Source organism: Lacerta agilis, chromosome 6, assembly GCF_009819535.1.
Source record: "Lacerta agilis isolate rLacAgi1 chromosome 6, rLacAgi1.pri, whole genome shotgun sequence".
Taxonomy (NCBI): domain Eukaryota; kingdom Metazoa; phylum Chordata; class Lepidosauria; order Squamata; family Lacertidae; genus Lacerta; species Lacerta agilis.
In genome coordinates, this window is record NC_046317.1 from 90,851,195 (window position 1) to 90,870,917 (window position 19,723).

Genomic DNA, 19,723 nt, shown 5'->3' on the forward strand with positions numbered 1-19,723 from the left:
CTCCAAACAGCAGTACAGAACGGTGACACTGTAAAAGTGAAACTAAATTACAATAACAACACTTAGGCAGAAGAGAGAAGACCAACTTCCTTTCTCATACTCACTCAGACACTCAAGTGATTCACACAGTCATACCAGCTCTTGCTAAAGCAGCAGAGGATAGATAAAAATCCCAACAGTTCCACCATTCTCTGTGCCCCCTTGTGTTTTATTCCTCTGGATAGTTTCAGGTTTTGTGTTTATTTCTCCATGGGGGTTATTTGCCACACTCTCTCAGAGCAGGGTGCTACGGGAGCTCCCTTGAGGTCTTTCCAGAACTTGGCCATAGCCACACATGCTCCCATCAACACAATTCCAGTTAAATGTTTGTTCACCAGCTCTTGGCTTTCATTTGTCAGAAATGTTATCTATTTGACTCATCGCCTGGTTCCAAAATGTCACGAGGCAGAAATTCTATAAATCTCATGATTATTAAGGCTATGCTTGTGTATGTTAAGATTACAGTCTGACCACTAAACTGGGGTGGGGGGTGGGGAGGGGGCCAGTTTAGAGCGAGCCTGACTGACTGCTTGGGTTGAATAAGTGTTTGAAAGGACTGTGTTTGGGTGGGGTGAAGTGATGGTGAGGTGCTGGGGTGGCAGAAAGGGCAGGAGATAGCTGGCTAGATAATCTGGTTTGAGCCTCTGTATTGACCCCTCAGGAATGAATTTTCTCCCACAGTTGCCACCTTTGGGTGCGTTGACCACATGTGCCTGTAGCTGTTCCTGTTGCCTCTGCTGCACCAGCAGAACATTATTATTATTATTATTATTATTATTATTATTATTATTATTATTATTATTATTATCATCCACCCATCTGGCTGGGTTTCCCCAGCCACTCTGGGCAGCTTACAGCACATAAAAAAGTAAAACATTAGACATTAAAGATTTCTCAATACAGGGCTGCCTTCAGATGTCTTCTAAAAGTCAGATAGTTGTTTATTTCCTTGACATCTGGTGGGAGGGTGTTCCACAGGGCAGGCGCCAGTACCGAGAAGACCCTCTGCCTTGTTCCCTGTAGCTTCACTTCTCACAGGGAGGGAACCACCAGAAGGCCCTCGGCACTGGACCTCAGTGTCTGGGCTGAATGATGGGGGTGGAGACGTTCCTTCAGGTATACTGGGCCAAGGCCGTTTAGGACATTAAAGTTCATCACCAACACTTTGAATTGTGTTTGGAAACGTACTGGGAGCCAATGAAGGTCTTTCAGGACCAGTGTTATATGGCCTCGGCAGCAGCTCCCAATCAGCAGTCTAGCTCCTGCATTCTGGATTAATTGTAGTTTCCAGGTTACCTTCAAAGGTAGCCCCACGTAGAGCGCATTGCAGTAGTCCAAGTGGGAGATAACTAGAGCATGCACCACTCTGGCGAGACAGTGCACAGGCAGTTAGGGTCTCAGCCTGCGTACCAGATGGAGCAGGTAAACAGCTGCCCTGGACACAGAATTGACCTGCGCCAACATGGACAGCTGTGAGTCCAAAATGACTCCTAGGCTGCGCACTTGGTCCTTCAGGGGCACAGTTACTCCATTCAGGACCAGCGAGTCCTCCACACCTGCCCGCCTCCTGTCCCCCAAAAACAGTACTTCTGTCTTGTCAGGATTCAACCTCAATCTATTGACCGCCTTCCATCCTCCAACTGCCTCCAGACACTCACACAGGACATTCACCACTTTCAGTGGTTTTGATTTATAAGAGAGGTAGAGCTTGGTATCACCCGCATACTGATGAACACCCAGCCCAAACCCCCTGATGATCTCTCCCAGCGGCTTCATATAAATATTAAAAAGCATGGGGGAGAGGACGGAACCCTGAGGCACCCCACAGGCAAGAGCCCAGGGGCCTGAACGCTCATCTCCCAACACCACTTTCTGGACACAGTCCAGAAGGATGTCATGGTCGATGGTATCAAAGGCCACTGAGAGATCCATCAGATCCAGGTGTTTCCTGCTTCGCAGGGGGTTGGACTGGATGGCCCTTGTGGTCTCTTCCAACTCTAGGATTCTATGATTCTATGATAGTTAGGAGAATAACAACTTAAACACATTGCAGGATTCCCACCCCCACCCCCCCAAAATAGACCAGAGGCAATTAATATTTCATCCAGCAGAACTTTGCTGCTACTGAAGGCAAATGAGCATAATGGTCTCAAATCCAAAACATTCAGGATTGGCCCTGTCCATAAGAAATCCAGTTGCAGCAGACTTAACTTAAACTTGCAATAACTTATAATAAGACTAAACCTTAATGCTATATACAGAACACCACACCAGAAGTAAAAGAGATAGAAACAGAAAGTGAAACCCAGGCTCCTTCTGGCCTCTTATTATAGTCGGCATGACCTTGACGGAAAGAGGTAAGAGAACCAGTTTAAGCCAGCTGTACTCAGCTTCTCTGAAGGAATTGTGCCCAAACATCAGGAACCTTGTGCTTGTTCCTTTCACACAGAGACGCTTCCAGAAGATTCCAGAACCCTCTTGAATTAATTAGAATAGGAAAGATCTCTACACATCAGACCAATACTTTCTGCACTAAGAAACGCAAACTGACAGTTTTCTCCTGCTCTGGAGGGTAGGAATTGAACCGATGGCTTCTATTTACAAAAGGAGGTTCTGACTAAACACCAGGAAGAACTTACTGACAGTAAGAGCTGTTGAACAGTGGAACGGGCTCCCCTGGAAGCTGGTGGACTCTCCTTCATTGGAGGTTTTTAAGCAGAGGTTGGATGCAGTGGCGTAGCAAGGGTGGGGCAATGGGGGTGGGGCGCCCCGGGTTCCAGGGCTGGGGGTGTGACACTTGGCGGCCCCCTCCCGCCACTCCCCGCCACCCGTGCTGCTCCACGAATGGCCGGGGCAGCCCCACAAGCCACTGCTTACCCGGCGCCTCCTCCGGTCAACGCAGGAGCAGCAGCACCGAGTGGGATGCACTGCGCATGCCCAGAAATTCAGGGCATGCACAGTGCATCCGAGTCAGTGTCACTGCTCCTGCGGCGACCGAGTGAGCCGCTGATCGAGCGGCGGCCCGTGGGGACACAGCAGCCCCATGCCCCACCACCCGCTTGGCGGGTCGCCACGGGAGCAGCAACACCAGGCCAGATGGACTGTGCATGTGCGGCATTTCCACGTCGCGACGCCCCGCCCCCAGGGGGGTGCCTCCACGCCGCCGCCCCGGGCAGTGCAGAGGCTTCCTCCGCCGCTGGTTGGGTGGCCACCTGTCATGGGTGCTTTAGCTGAGATTCCTGCATTGAAGGGGATTGGACCAGATGGACCTTGGGGTCCCTTTCACCTCTGCAGTTCTGTGATCTGCAACCTCCATCTCTTGCGCAATTTCTGGGGCTTTTAAATAATCTAAACAGGATTTTTCGGAACTAGATGAAGCAACCGTTTCCTCTTCCTTTCTGCGGAGGCAGCATGTGATGGGAAAGGCTTGAGCTCAGACACAGCACAGAAGGGTTTCCTTTCTGTCACCCCGATGGCTACTTTGGGCTCCGTCTCTGCATCTCCTCACTCATTTCTGCTGCTCCTCCTTCTCCTGCAGATGCTCGGTGAGTGTTTAAAGGTAGACATTGAAGTTGCAGGCTTGCTCAGATTTCTAGGTATGGTAAAGTCCAGTATGACCTACAACTTTCCAGAAATTGCCACTCTGGTGCCCCCAATATATTTGGGGATTGGCTGTGGAGGGCACCAGGTTGGTGAGCTTCAGTGTAGCAGGAAAATACAGGGAACTTGTGGCTGTCAGCCAAGGTTCTTCTCTGTGTGCCTCTATCACGGGAGTGCCTATGTTAATAATAATAATAATAATAATAATAATAATAATAATAATAATAATAATTTATTTGTACCCCAGCCACTCTAGGTGGCTTCCACCAAACATTATAATACATTTAAAATATCACAGTTTAAAAATTTCCCTAAACAGGGCTGCCTTCAGGTATTTTCTGAATGTCAGGTAGTTGTTTATTCCCTTGACTTCTGATGGGAGGGCGTTCCACAGGGCGGGCGCCACTACCGAGAAGGCCCTCTGCCTGGTTCCCTTTAGCTTTGCTTCTCGTAGTGAGGGAACCGACAGAAGGCCCTTGGCGCTGGATCTCAGTGTCCGGGCTGAACGATGGGGGTGGAGACGCTCCTTCAGGTATACAGGACCGAGGCCGTTTAGGGCTTTAAAGGTCAGCAGCAACACTTTGAATTGTGCTCAGAAACGTATTATAAGGGGCCTTTTCAGTGGTGGCTCCACATTTGTGGAGTGCTCTCCCTTTTTACCTGAGCTTTTTGGCCCTGAAGTAGAAGGTTTCGAGTACTTGTGGCCTTTTTTGGCGCTGCCGGATCTGTTAGACCCATCTTGCATTTGCAGAGATGTGTTTTCTAGATTTTTAATTCTTGTGTTTCATGCAATTGGCTTTAGTGTTTAGATAGTGCTTGTAAGTAGCTTTGGATAACTTTTGCGAACTAATAATAATAATAATAATAATAATAATAATAATAATAATAGAATAGTGCTATAGGCACTTGTAGTGGACATGATCAAAGGTGGCAAATTTGGAGGAACCAGTCCTTTAAGTATTCATAAGCATATCTCAAAGTCTCCAGAGTTTGCATTATATTGAACTTGCATATTTCAATGAAATGTCAGGCCATGACAATAAGTTCTCATAGGACATTGACTCTGTTGTATCTAAAGATGAATTGCAATGCTTCCTCCATTTTACAACCGTGAATGCCCCATTTTGTATCTTCCCCATAGGTTCCCCATTCCTGTTTTCAATGTAATGAAGCAATAAAACACGAGGCAGGGTTTGTCTTTGTTCTGCTTTTTAAAATCATCGCTTTGTAGCTTTTCAAACAAAATATTCAGGTTAGAGGACTGTGGTTAGAGTTGAAACCATTTCCCACCCCGATTTATCCATCAGTTATTCTCTGTGAACAGATTTCATGTTGACTGTTATAAGGAAAAAAAACTGCTCCTTTTATAGGGTATTCCGGAGCCCGTATAGAGTCCTTAAGTGGGTTCCCCAACCAGAGAAAATTGAGACGCAAAGCAGCTAGCAAGCCTGATCTTTATTAACTGTTGCAACAGGGTGCTCACTACCACATGCAGGAGGCAGGAGCACTGGTGCGCAAGCCCTTATATAGACATTTGAAACTGCCCACCTTGTAGCTCAAGACCACTCCCCCAAAACATCATACATACATCACAGAAGGAGGCAATCTCCAACAGAAATCCTGTTTGTCAGGATACCTGATAATGGTCACTGATTGCAGTACCTGGGCAGCCTGGCCATTCCTTTTGAGATGCTAAATACTTAGTCCCTGAATCCAGGTCACAGGCTCACCCTGTTCATACACAAATACACCCTTAAGAAAGGCTTTGTGAGCAAAGAGACAATGGCAAGGCTTTCTCCATTTCCTTCCTCAGTGCAGAGGAATATTTGAGGTCAATTTGGGAGAGTCAAAATGGCTTCAGGATTGTACTATTTCAAACACGTTGCTTTTATACTTACGTATGTGTTTGCCTTGTAAATTTATGAACATTTAATTTATATTTTTGAGACCTTAAATTCTTACAACATATACAACACTATTTCGTAACAGAAATGCAGTGAGAGATAGGAGGCATGCGGTAGCAGTTAGTATTTGGCAGTACTTGGTAACAGCTTTTGAGGTGCATTAAGTTTTGCCTGCTAAAATGAGAGAGAATTTAGAAAAAACAGAAAAAGAGAACAAAAAATAATCATTGCCAGCTAGTCTGAAATAGGAGTCCCATGACTATTGGAACTGGAATATTACATAAATCATGTACCTCTGGAGAAATGCTTTTGAGAAGAATTGAGGTGAGCAGGGCTCTGTTTTCATTCATCTTGCCTCTGTTTCCCCATTTTCATTCCCTGGATTAATGAAACCTTGTGTGTCTGGATGTCTGTGCATGCAGTGAGATTTCACCTTCCTTTCCTTCTGCTGCCACCCTTGTTGTTGTTGTTGTTGTTGTTTAGTCGTGTCCGACTCACTCTTCCTCCCCCCAACTTCCGAACAAAAGGAACAAACATAGTCATCAAAGTGTGCTGGCCTTTTCCGCTCCCGCTGGGACCGTCGTGGTTCCTGTGCCCGAATGGGTGACCCAGGAGGTTCCTCCGGTACCTGCGGTCTAAGTGGGGAGGCCAGCCCTGAAGGGGTCATGGCCAATGGCACCATTGAGGACTCCGGCCTGAAGTCACCTTGCTGGGGTAACTCGGTCACCGGCAACCCATCTGGTTCCCACCCTGGCCTGGGCACAGAGTCTCCCAAAGTACCCATTTCTCTGTACTCTGGTTCCGCTTGAAGTTCCCTGTTCGGAGGTGTCCTGGTTCTGATCTGGTCAAGGTGTCTCTTCCAAACCAGACCCCCCTCCAACCCTACCTTGTAGGAGACCGGACCTGTACAGCGGGCAATGGTACCTGGGACCCAACCCTGTCCGGGCCCATAGTTCCGGACGTACACAGTGTCCCCCGGGAAGAAACCTCTAGGAGCCCCCCGCACCACAGTCGATGGCTGTTGCTCAAGAGCCCGGTCGGGGTGCATACGATCAAGGAGGGTAGTGAGCCTCCTTCCCATAAGCAACTCCGCTGGGCTCCGGCCGGTCACTGCGCTTGGAGTGGTGTGTTGGGCCAATAAGAACTCCGCTAACCGGAGAGTCCAGTCACCATGCACTATGCGCCTAAGTGCGTCTTTGGTAGTACGGACCATGCATTCAGCTTGGCCGTTAGTGGCCGAGTGAAAAGGAGCAGAACGAATGTGGCGGATTCCATTCTTTGTTACAAATTCTTTGAATTCCGCCGAAGTAAAAGTGGTCCCATTATCACTCACCAGTGTGTCTGGCAAGCCATGTGTTGCAAATAGCTTCCTAAGCGTGTTTATAGTTGCTCTCGTGGACACGGTTGAGGTAGCCACCTCTAGCCACTTGGACTGAGAGTCGACCACTATTAGGAAGAGTTGGCCCTGAAAAGGCCCCGCGAAGTCCACGTGCACCCGGGACCATGGGGACTGTGTGGACTCCCAGGACTGTACTGGAGCCTTGGGTGGATCCGGCCGGGAGACCTGGCAGGGCTCGCAACGTTTCACCCAACCCTCTATCTCCGCATCTATATAGGCATTGGCCCGTAGTCTGGCCACCATATATAGCTACGGGCCAATGCCTTCATCCGGACAATTCCCGGGTGAGACACATGCAGCCCTTCTAAGACTTTTTTTCTTAACGGGGTGGGGACTATAACACGGCTACCCCATAACACGCATCCTCGGTGAGTAGACAGCTCGTCTTTGCGGGCTGTGTAACATGAAAATTCTGGACCCGGCTTCCCGGGCCACCCCCTCCCCACCCAGTCCGAGACACGGGCCAATAGTCTGTCCTTCACGGTTGCGGCGGCAATGTCCTTCACATGCAGGGGCTGGTCAGGTAAGTCTTCCAGCCGCAGGATCTGGTGGGCAGGAGCAGGGTCAGGGCCGCTCTCCGGCAGTGGCAAGCGGCTGAGCGTGTCTGCGTGACCCATGGCTTTCCCAGGTCGGTGCTGTAGTGAGTATTGGTACCCGGCCAGGAAAATGGACCAGCGCAATACTCGTGGCGAAAGCATCTGGGGTGTCTGGCGGTCGGGCGCAAAGAGTCCCAGGAGTGGCTTGTGGTCTGTAATGATTGTGAAAGGCCGACCATAAAGCAAGTCATGAAACTTGTCCTGCTTTTCCTTACAACATCCCTATTTTCATTAGATAAATGTTGGAGGGAATGGAGTTCTCTGACCAGTGCTGTCAAGTATCCCGTTTTCCCCAGGATTCTCCCTTATTTCAAGCAGTTTTCCTGTTATGTATTGGGTTTAACACGTTATGATTCTAACCAATCGCAGAGCGTAGGTGGACGAAAGTTCTAATGGCAAGCTCTGTCAACTGTCAACTGCCAATTTCCCGTTTTTAATGGAAGCAGCTCCTCCCCTGCTGGCCAGGGACTGGGTGGGAAGACCTCGCCTACTTGGAGAGAAAAGCCTCAGCCCTCAAAGCAAGTGGGAGCCGTTTCCCGTGCTTACAGGGGGGTGTATTCCTCCCCCTGCATCAGCCCCTATCCGTTGCCGCCGAGCCCCTCAGCCGGCCAATAGGGTTAGCTGGCGGGCGGAGCCTGGCTGCCTTTGAGCAGCTGCTGCTTCCTGTCCTGTTTTGATGGGATCAGGCAAGAAGATAATGGGGCTCCATAGCGCGGAGCACATGGCTGCTCTCCTCTTTGCTGGCTGCCCTCCTCTTTGCTCCACTCTGAGCCCGAGCCCGCTTGGAGTTTACAGTGCTGCTCCGCCCACTTTTGCTTCTGGCTCCGCCCACCACTGACATGTGACTGTCCCCAGGATAGTCAAAACAAAATCGAAAATTCTTTCTAGTAGCACCTTAGAGACCAACTGAGTTTGTTCTTGGTATGAGCTTTCGTGTGCATGCACACTTCTTCAGATACACAGGATAGGTGAGACTGCTGATCCCTTATTTTCAAATTCGAAACTTGACAGCTATGTCCCTGACCCCTGAGCTGTCTGAAGGCAGTCCTGTATGGGGAAGTTTTTAAAAAATGTTTAATGTTTTATTATGTTTTTACATACATTGGAAGCTCCCCAGAGTGTCTGGGCCAACCCAGTCAGTTGGGCGGGGTATAAATAGTAAAAGCATTATTAAGGAATAGGAAGTCCCTCTTTTCATCAGAGAAATGTTGGAGGTTACATGCTACTCATTTTGCTGCAGGTGCCAAAGTCCAAGGTTTGAAAGTTCTGCAGCCCCCAGGACCCTTGTCTGTGTCAGCAGGAGAGACCCTCACTCTGGCATGTACAGTAAATGGAGTTGGTCCACCAGGAGGCGTGAAATGGCACAAGGGGTCGGACAGAAAGCAGCCCCCCATTTACAGTGAAAGAGGACCATCTTCCTCCCGAGTGACCCGGGTTGTTGCTGGATCACAAACAGACTTCAGCATCCGCATCAGCAACATCCGACCTGAGGATGCCGGAACCTATTACTGTGTGAAGTACAAACCAGGAGCCCAAGACAGAGAATTTAAATCGGGAGCAGGCACTGAGGTTTCCGTGATTGGTAAGTATCCCTCAATTTCTCTTTGTTTCCTAGGGGGATAATCTGCCCCCCCCCTCACCCCAGAAGTTCCATGTTGTGTAGAAATGCAAAAGCATCTAATGAGGCTCGGACCTTTTTTTAAAAAGTGAAAAATAGCCTTGTGGGTCGCATGTTTGAGTAGTGGAGCAGTGGAAGGAGAGAGGATGCACAACTCTTTCAATGCTGGGCAATATGCTGCTCAAAATCTCTTATCTCCCTCCTCCCACAGGGTCCAAAATCTCCTTTTCATGCTTTCAAAACCTAGATGTCATTATAAGCATTTATCTGCAATGTGCACTTAACCCCTTTGGTACCGTATTTTTCGCTCCATAGGACACTCCGGACCATAGGGCGCACCTCGTTTTTAGAGGAGGAAACAAGAAAAAAAATATTTTTCTGGTTTTCCTCCTCTAAAACCCATGGTTTTTTTGAGAATCAGCTCAAAGTTTTACAGCTTTTTTTGCAAAGGGAAAAACCCTGCTTTTTTGAGGATCAGTTCAGATTTGTGCAGCTTTTGCAAAGGGGGAAAAGCATTGCTTACAAACCAGTAAGCACCAGTACAAACCAGTACAGACCAGTAAGCACCAGCAGGTAATAGGAAGCAAGAGGAAAGCGAACCAGTACAAACCAGTAAGCACCAGTACAAACCAGTACACACCAGTAAGCACCAGTAGAAACCAGTACGCACCAGCAAGTAATAGGAAGCAAGAGGAAAGCGAACCAGTACAAACCAGTAAGCACCAGTACAAACCAGTACACACCAGTAAGCACCAGTAGAAACCAGTACGCACCAGCAAGTAATAGGAAGCAAGAGGAAAGTGAACCAGTACAAACCAGTAAGCACCAACCCACGCCTCCTAGGGCGCCATGAAAGGTCACGATAAGGATTCTCTCAAAAGGCTGCAATAAGACCGTTGGCTCTTCCTGCTCGGTTCCTGTTTGCACTGCCTCGGCCACTCCTACATTAAATACACCTCTTTACAAAGAGCCACGTTGCATTGGATGCCAGGGATATGGACCAAGGGAATAGGTGGGCCTGACTCTGCCCCAGCCTTGTCTGATTTCCTAACCGGTTGATTAATCATCTGGGCAGTTGAGGGAAGAGGGAGAGGTGCAAAGAGCTTCTCACTGGGACCAAGCGCAGTGGTGGCTGATGGAGGGGCCTCTTTCACCATTGGTGGAAGGGGGGTGTCCACACCATTTTGCGCTCTTCTCTCTAGATGTGGCAGGCGTTGTGTGTTGTTCTGCCACCCACAAACCCGTCTTGCGACTGGCACCCATGGCACTCTCTTAAAATTCCAGATGTGCCCACTGGGCCAGAAAAGGATTTCCCTTGGGATTGGTGATGGGTCCTATCCTGCAAGGGTCACCAGGTGATGTGTCAATGCTTCCTCCCGCAGCCACGCCATCCCCGCCATCTATCAAGGGTCCCGCCAGCAGAGTGTTATCTGGGACCTCGGCGACTTTCAACTGCACCTCGGATGGGTTCTCCCCCCGAGCCATCAAAGTCACTTGGTTGAAAGACAACACCAGGATCACGTCCCCAGGGCCCACCATTCTGCCAGAAGGAGACAGCATCTCCTACCAACTGCTGAGCACCGTGCAGGTGCCACTCACAAGAGACGATGTGAAGTCTCAGCTCACCTGCGAGATTGAACATGAGACCTTGCGGAGTCCCCTGCGGGAGTTTTTCCAACTTGGAGATATCCTACGAGGTACAGAGACTGGTGGGGCTCTGGCTGTCGGGTGGCGGATCCTTGCTTTCGATGGGGTGGCTCAGGTATCATGGTGGCTCTCACCTGCCTTCTGAGCAGCAAGCTTCACTGCTGGTTCCTGAGAGGGAGGGGTAGGGAACAAGCAGAGCTTGTTTTTCCAGCCAGAAATCACTAGAACTCTGTTCCGGCACCATTGCCGCAATGGTGGGCGCCATGGCCATTATAAAAAAACACAAGGCATCACAACAACAGCCACACAGATGTTGCTAGCCCAGAGATGGAAAGAAACAAGGTCCCTACCAGAGAAGAATGACAAACTAAACTGCTGGATTATGCCGAAATGGCAAAACTGGCCGGAAAGCTCAGGAACCAAGAAGACCAAAACTTCAACAAAGAATGGGGAAAATGTATAATTTATCTTGGAGACCGCTGTAAGCAGATGTAAACATTAGCAGAATTGCAATAACACTTTTAATGTAGCAAGTACTATGGAGATTAATAATAATAATAATAATAATAATAATAATAATAATAATAATACTAATAATAATAATTTATTTGTACCCCACCCATCTGGCTGGGTTTCCCCACCCACTCCGGGCAGCTTCCAACAAATATTAAAAATACAGTAATATAAAACATGGATTCTTGAATAATATGCAGTTGAAAAGGTTAACAATAGGACGCATGGAGGGGAAGGTGGGAAGTCCAGAGATTCAGAGGAATCTACAAAAGTGGAGATGTATTGTTGTAGTGTTGTGATTTTAGACTTGTAAAATAAAATGTGGAGAAGGACTTTCTTTTATGTTTCCCGAATCTTCCAATATTCAGCTTCCCTGGATGTCCCCAAGTTCTGGTGTTATGAGATGATACCCAACTCTACATTAGGAAGAACTTCCTGACAGTGAGAGCTGTTCAGCAGTGGAATTTGCTACCAAGGAGTGTGGTGGAGTCTCCTTCTTTGGAGGTCTTTAAGCAGAGACTTGACAGCCATCTGTCAGGAATGCTTTGATGGTGTTTCCTGCTTGGCAGGGGGTTGGACTGGATGGTCCTTGTGGTCTCTTCCAACTCTATGATTCTATGATTCTATGATTCTACCAGGAATGCCATTCTAGCCCACGCTGGAGTCTGGCAACCACTTCCCCTCAGGGGTATTGAGGTCCACATTCTGATTTCTTGGCCTTTGTCCACACAGTTCCACCCAGAGTGAAACTGGAAGACAACCCAGACAACCCCGTCCCACTGAACGAATCGGTGACCTTCAGCTGCAGCGCGGAAGGGTTTTACCCAGAAGACACAACCTTGGCCTTGACTCTGAACAGCAGCCTGAGTGAAACAGGAACGGCTGAGCCCATGGCCCAGAACGGGGATGGGACATTCACCCTCAGGAGCTCCCTGAAGCTGAACGCCACAGAAGACAGGAACCAGTCTGCATTTACTTGCCTGGTTAGGCAAAACTCCCAGCCTGTAGCAGCTGAAATGTCAGTCCTGAACATCAGGGTGCCGACTGAAGGAAGTGAAAGCGTCAGTATAGGTAAATGTGGGTCCTAACACCATTTTTTCGTGGTTTTTGCCCTCCATCCCTCAATCCATGTTTGCTTTTTTGTCAACACGTATGTCTATTTGTGTGCTGGTTTCATCTTCAGACCACTTCACACCAAAAGGTGAGGATCTACAGCTCATCGGAAGAGCAGTAGTTCCCAGGAAAAAGGCTTCTGCCCAAGACCCTGGGGAGAGGCCCTGCTAGTTAGTGTAGACCAGATAGATATGGGAACTGGCTGGTCCTCCAGAACTTGCTGAACTACAGCTCCCATCAGCTCCTGCAAACATGAGTAATGGCAGCGTGTGGTGGGAGTTGAAATTCAGCCATGTTTGGAGGGCCAAAGGTGCCTCCTGCCTGGTCAAAGGATCCCTACATAGTGCTTTGTGGTATGCCCGCATTGATGCCCAATAAGGCTCCCTTGCCTCTTCTCATTTTGGAGGGAGATCCTGAGCATCACCAGTTTTTCTTTTGTGAAATGCGTTGGGGTTCTTTTGTTGCCTGCGGCACACATTCTTAGATTTCCAAATCTGGCCTTGGAACCAAAAACGTTTGGGGTGCCCCTGGTGGAATTGGTTTCCAGGAAACTTTCTGAGGGCCACATGCCAGTGGTGGGATCCCTCGGCGCCCCCCGCGTGCCGCCTCTCCACCCGCCTGCCTCCCTCCCGCGCTGGCCGCCCCTCGGGAGGGGGGTGGGCGAGCGGGGGATGAGTGGCACTGGAGCGGCGTGGGGCTTTGCGCGCCCTTCCCAGCGCTCGTGGGGGCGGGGGCGGGTTGTGGAGGGGGTGCCCGATATGCCGGCGGGCTTGCGGGGGCGCCCCTGGGGGGCCTGGTGCCCTGGCGTGCTGCGCCACCCAGGCCCTATGACGAGACGGCCCTGAGCAGGAGTCATTATCAGAGTTCAAGGTGACATTTTGATGCTGGCCCCAGTTCAGTGCATTTCTGGATTGATCTGAAACAGATGGGTCAATCCAGGGCAGTTCAGACCAATCTGGGGCTCAAAACACTCTCTAAGAAAGCCAGAAAGCCTGCCTCCAAAGTCTTGCAGAATGACACCATATAAGGAGAACACCAGGAAGCGGGGAGCTGGATCGATAGCTCGGGCGTCCAATTCAGGGCTAGCATCTCACCCAACACTCTCCAATCACAGTGAAGTGTTAAGATCAGCAGCTTGCTTTTACTGCCTTTCTGTTGTAAGTTCTCTGAAAATTACCTTGCCAGAGTCTTCAGACAGAGGCTCTCCTTGCTGTTGGGACAAAGCTTTTCTTGACGGTTAATCTCCTGTCTTTTTTGCAGATCATTGTCAGCTGTCCCCCTTCGGACTCTGTATCGGACTTATTCTGGCCAGCAAACTCCTTGTTCTTGCCTCTTGCCTCTTATACCTCTTCCTCAAAAAAGAACACGGCAAGAGGAATCTGAGAAACACACCTGTGAGCACCTAGGGAAGGAGCCGGTGGACAGACCTGCCTAGAATTTGTCTACCTTTCAAGTTGGTGGCCCTAAGACAGGCTTCCTCAAACTCGGCCCTCCAGAGACTACAATTCCCATCATCCTTAACCACAGGTCCTGCTAGCTAGGGATCATGGGAGTTGTGGGCCAAAAACATCTGGAGGGCCAAGTTTGAGGAAGCCTGCCCTAAGCCCTAAGCAGCTGGGATACCTAGGAGATCGTCTCACCGCTTATATCCCTTACATCCCAGTCTCTCATTCTCCTCTGCCAGAGAGGAATTCCTGCAGATACCATCTCATGAGGTCCATTTTGTACAACATGGGAACATGCCATCTTCCTTTTGAAACTCCCTCACTAGTGCCTTTCCCAGTCATGTTGAATACATTCTTTTTTTCAACAAGCCTTTTCCCTGGAAAGTTTTATCCTGCTCTGTATGTCCGTTGGATTAGAAATTGTCAGGATATTATTACACGCCAAGATGCAAAAGCTGCAGCAGCGAGGCTCACGTGACTATGTGTCTGTTTTTCTCCTGTGAGAAAGCCACTAGTCCTAACCGCTTTCTCACACATGTGTTGTTTTGTACCTTTTACTTTCGTTTCTGGCTCAAAGATGCCGGACACGCTAATGCACAGCTCTGACTGGCAAGCAGAGGCATACTCTGCATCTTATCTACAATAAAGTAGTTTTAGCCTTAATGGCTTGTGTGTGTTGTTCTTCACGCTGGGGAACAATCGCATATTATCAATGTGCCCCTGGACTCGAGTAGCCAGGAGGGCACGCAGGCTTCGTCCCAACCTGGGGCTCAGTCTCACAACTTGCCCCCGCGGGACGTTTGCTAACAGAAATTGTTTTCAAGTATATTTTTCATTATTGATTTTTAAAAAAATGTTCTTAATTGTTCTTTCCCAGCATTTCAGAACCTGGTGTTCCATGTGCTGGAGCAACAGAAATTATTCACGCCTAATCAATTGTATTAACTATGTTCCTGGAGAAAAAAGAAAAAGAAAAAAAAACTATGTTCCTGGAGAAACCACCATGTGAACCTAGTTATTCTCTTACAGCAGAAGCAAATTACATAATAGCGGCAATCGGTGCCCATTGGGGACATTTGGTGCCCATTGGGGGCGACTGATGTGGTGATTGGCACCCGGGGGAATTTTTTTCACCCCTCTCAGAGATAACCCCCGGGGCGAGACACCCCCACCCACCCACCCCCCTTCCTACGCCCCTGCTCTGCAGGGCTGTGACTCCCAGGAGCTGGCTGGGGCTAATTGATGTCATACTTGGAGGGCACCAGGTTAGTGAGCCATGGCCTGGAGAGAGACTACAGGGACCCTGTAACTGCCATCTAAAGCCCTTCTCTGCGTGCCCCCCCCCTCTGTGGGAGAACAGTCCTTTTCAGTGGTGCCTCCACACTTGGGAGATGCAAGGAGGCTCGGCTGGCTCCCTCTTTATCTTTAGGCATCAGGAAGAGGAGGGAAAGTCTGCGTGTCTGCAGTGTTGCAGCTTTTAGGGCAATAAGGTCAGAAAAGCAGCATGTGGACAGACGACGCGGGCATCTTCTGCACGGAGGCGAGCTGCTGATCCTAGCAGGCAAAAGAGGCCGTGGTTGTGTTGCTCTTCACAGTTTCAAAAGTTGGCATGAAGTGTTAGGAACTGGCAGGCTTTCTTATCGGATTTCTCCCCTGGTGATCCTCTATGCAAAGATTCTATTTACGTGTGTTATTCTTAATTGCCATGCTAGTGCAGGGGTCGCCAGCGTGATATCTGTGGGTGCCAGAGTGCCCGCCAGTAAAATCATAGAATTGTAGAGTTGGAAGAGACCCCCAAGGGTCATCTAGTCCAACCCCCTGCAATGCAGGAATCTCAGCTGAAGCATCCATGGCAGATGGACACCCAACCTTTGCTTTAAAATCTCTAAGGAAGGAGAGCACACCAGCTTCCAAGGGGGTCCATTCCACTGTCAATCAGCTCTTACGATCGGAAAGTTATTTGTATTGTTTAGTCAGAATCCCCTTTCTTGTAACTTGAACCCATTGGCTTGGTTTCCACCCTCTCAAGCAGCAGGAAAGAAGCTGTGTGACAGCCCTTCAGATATTTGAAGATGTCTCACAGTCTCCTCTTCTCCAATTTGTTCCTTCAAATCACAACCCATATTTGGGCCAAGATATCGAGGCTGTGACAATGTCAGTCACAGAGATGAATAAGGAAGCTCATTTCTCCCTCGGTGTGCTGGGTGCACTGGGCTGGGGTGCTCATGCAATGCCCCTGAGCATATACTGTGTGTGTGTGTGTGTGTGTGTGTGTGTGTGTGAAATAAACTTGTGGATTATGGGTTGAATCTAATGCACTGCTGTGTAAACTGTGTTAGCGCAAGGATTCATGACTTGCACAATGAAACTCCCCCCCCTTTTGCTGCTGTGCATTATCTAGAGCATGTGGCAGGTGGCGCTGTGGTCTAAACCACAGAGCCTAGAGCTTGCCGATCAGAAGGTCATAGAATCATAGAGTTGGAAGAGTCCACAAGGGACATCCAGTCCAACCCCCCTGCCAAGCAGGAAACACCATCAAAGCATTCCTGACAGGTGGCTGTCAAGCCTCCGCTTAAAGACCTCCAAAGAAGGAGACTCCACCACACTCCTGGGCAGCAAATTCCACTGCTGAACAGCTCTCACTGTCAGGAAGTTCTTCCTAATGTTTAGGTGGAATCTTCTTTCTTGCAGTTTGAATCCATTGCCCCGTGTCCGCTTCTCTGGAGCAGCAGAAAACAACCTTTCTCCCTCCTCTATATGACATCCTTTGATATATTTGAACATGGCTATCATATCACCCCTTAACCTTCCCTTCTCCAAGCTAAACATACCCAGCTCCCTAAGCCGTTCCTCATAAGGCATCGTTTCCAGGCCTTTGACCATTTTGGTTGCCCTCCTCTGGACACGTTCCAGCTTGTCAGTATCCTTCTTGAACTGGGGTGCCCAGAACTGGACACAGTATTCCAGGTGAGGTCTGAATACAGCGGTACTATTACTTCCCTTGGTCTAGATGCTATACTCCTATTGATGCAGCCCAGAATTGCATTGGCTTTTTAAGCTGCTGCATCACACTGTTGACTCATGTGATGCAGCAGCTAAAAGACTCTTAGATCCTTTTCACATTTACTGCTCTCAAGCCAGGTGTTCGAATACCCGCGACGGGGTGAGCTCCCGTTGTTTGGTCCCTGCACCTGCCAACCTAGCAGTTCGAAAGCATGTCAAAGTGCAAGTAAATAGGTACCACTCCGGTGGGAAGGTAAATGGCGTTTCCGTGCGCTGCTCTGGTTCCCCAGAAGCGGCTTAGACATACTGGCCACATGACCCGGAAGTTGTATGCCGGCTCCCTCGGCCAGTAAAGCGAGATGGGTGCCGCAACCCCAGAGTCGTTCGCGCCTGGACCTAACGGTCAGGGGTCCCTTTACCTTTACCTTTACCATCTAGAGCAGATTTGGAGAGGGTGTGGGGCATACATGGGGGGGGGGAAGAACAGAGGGGGAAATCTGCTGCACAAGCATAAACCCTGCTGCTAATGGAGTGGGTGCATTTCATGAAATTCCTAAGCAGCTTACATCTCAACAAAAAATCATCATTTATTACATAAAGACACCACACTGAATACAACCGCAACCGCTAATAATAAAAGTCCATATTTTAAGTTGGATAATTATGCAATACATCTCTCTGCACAAATGTACCCGAGTACTTAAGTAAAACAAACAAGAGCGAATGATATTAGAAAAATAAAAACATCAAGATAAGCATTGGAGTACAACGTAATTACAATATATATATAGAAACCTGATAAATATTGTAAAACATCCTCACATGTAAAGATACAGTTCAGGAGCCCTGCTGTTTTCCCCAAACACACTTTGCACCAACCATATTGCTTTATCAACTTCAATAAAACACTCTAACACTCAGCAACTAATCTTTCTTCTTTGGCGATCACTCATAGCTGAGTAAGTTTGTCTTCCATAAACACGATTTTAAAAGTGAGTCCATAAGTGACTGTGGAGGCTAACACTGAATCCACACGTCCTTCCACAGTGGGGACATTGATTTCCGGGCAGGAGTTGATCATGGTGTGGATTTGCCAAGCGTGCCTTCCTCTTAGCACGTTTCTCCCTTGCGTCCTGAGTTCGAGCGTCTTCAAAACCCATGACACCTTTGGTAAAGGCTGTTCTCCAATTGGAGCGCTCAAAGGCCAGTGTTTCCCAGTTGTCGGTGTTTATACTACATTTTTAAAGATTTGCCTTGAGAAAGTCTTTAAATCTCTTTTGTTGACTACCAGCATTACGCATTACATTTTTAAGTTCGGAGTTGGCATCCATCTGCCCCAGGAGAAAAGTGTGGAGGTGTGTGTCTTTGGGTGGTGAAGTCAAACCACTAGAGAGTTACAGGGCCTGCTGTGACTGTAGAGACTGATAGGGGAGAGACATGTTTTGTTGCAGCTGGGGCAGATAAAGGCATCCGGTTGTGCTGCTGCAGATGCACCCTGGTATTTCCTCTCTCTGCGCTGCTCCCAGGTGTCATTCCTCCTCTGGTCACTGCTGTGGATACACGACCTGACCATCTGTCTCCAGGCATTGTGGTTGTCTGCCAATCCATCATCAGGCGAAAAGTCCCGTCTCCCTGCTGCATCATAATTTCCAAGCATCTTTCCCCTGGGGCAATCCAGACACATTCTCCACTTCTCACCAAGGGAGTTTAAGCCCTTCTCCACCAACAGACTCTCACGCTGAGTACGCATTCAGGGTAATTCGGGACTCTATGCTTGCCTTGGCATACCCTCCAACATTTCTTCAATGAAAATAGGACGTCCCGTTCCATAATGATAATGTCACTATTTTTACCCCACACATTTTAATGGGTTGCCCTAGCCACTCTGGGCAGCTTCTAACATATGGTCGTACCTTGGAATTTGAACGGAATCCATTCCGGAAGTCCGTTCGACTTCCAAAACGTTCGGAAGCCAAAATGCGGCTTCTGATTGGCTGCAGGAAGCTCCTGGATCAAGTTCATCCACGTTGTTGAATTCATGCAACTGAATAGTTTTAATTGGAATTTGAACAAATAGTTGGTGTTTTGAATTTTATTGTGTTATTATCTTCTTTAGTGGGTCATAGAATAATAGAATCGTAGAGTTGGAAGGGACCCTGAGGATCATCAAGTCCAACCCCCTGCAATGCAGGAATATGCAGCTGCCCCATACGGGGATCGAACCTGTGACCTTGGCGTTATCAGCACCATGCTCTGACCAACTCAGCTATCCAAGTTGTGCAAACCGCTCTTCTGAATAATGTTGTCTATAGGGTAGAGGGCACTGGGCATGAGCTTATGGAACCAAAGGGTTGTCAGACTGAAAAGGCTTGGGAAACGCTGGTATAAAGGGCCATCAATGCAACCTATTGATATAACTACAATATATTACAGCAATAGTGCATAAGAACACACCCAAAAGGAAATAATCATGTGTCTGTACCAGGGTCCTACACGAGAGTAGGACGCCCCTAACAACAACATGTGTGAAACAGACTCATGCTGTAGCAAAACAACACCCAGCCTGCAACTTTCTAAATCTGGGCAATTGCTTTCTGTGTTGCAGCTTCCATTGAACAATAAACCCCACTTGGGGAAGTTTTGCTGGTAAAATAACTGCTGCTTAAGCAACCGTACATGATTCACGTCAGATAATACACTTCTGGAAAAGGGCACAGCAGAGGCTGTTGGCCGTGTTATTTTTAGCAGCCGGACACAACCAATTGCTCATTTTAAAACTCAGCTTTGATGAAGCAACAACACGAATAATAATAATAATAATAATATTTATTATTTGTACCCCGCCC

The 19,723-nt window shown here is 48.5% G+C and overlaps 1 gene segment (V, D, J or C); it reads left to right on the top strand.

The window, feature by feature from the left end:
• The first annotated feature begins 2,377 nt into the window (after nucleotides 1–2,377).
• Nucleotides 2,378–19,723, top strand: part of LOC117049256 — a 46,378-nt gene continuing 29,032 nt past the window's right edge. Inside the window, 5 exon segments of the C gene segment in view lie at nucleotides 2,378–2,396; nucleotides 8,779–9,120; nucleotides 10,539–10,853; nucleotides 12,049–12,387; nucleotides 13,690–13,797. Of these exon segments, the coding sequence occupies nucleotides 2,378–2,396; nucleotides 8,779–9,120; nucleotides 10,539–10,853; nucleotides 12,049–12,387; nucleotides 13,690–13,797 (1,123 nt within the window).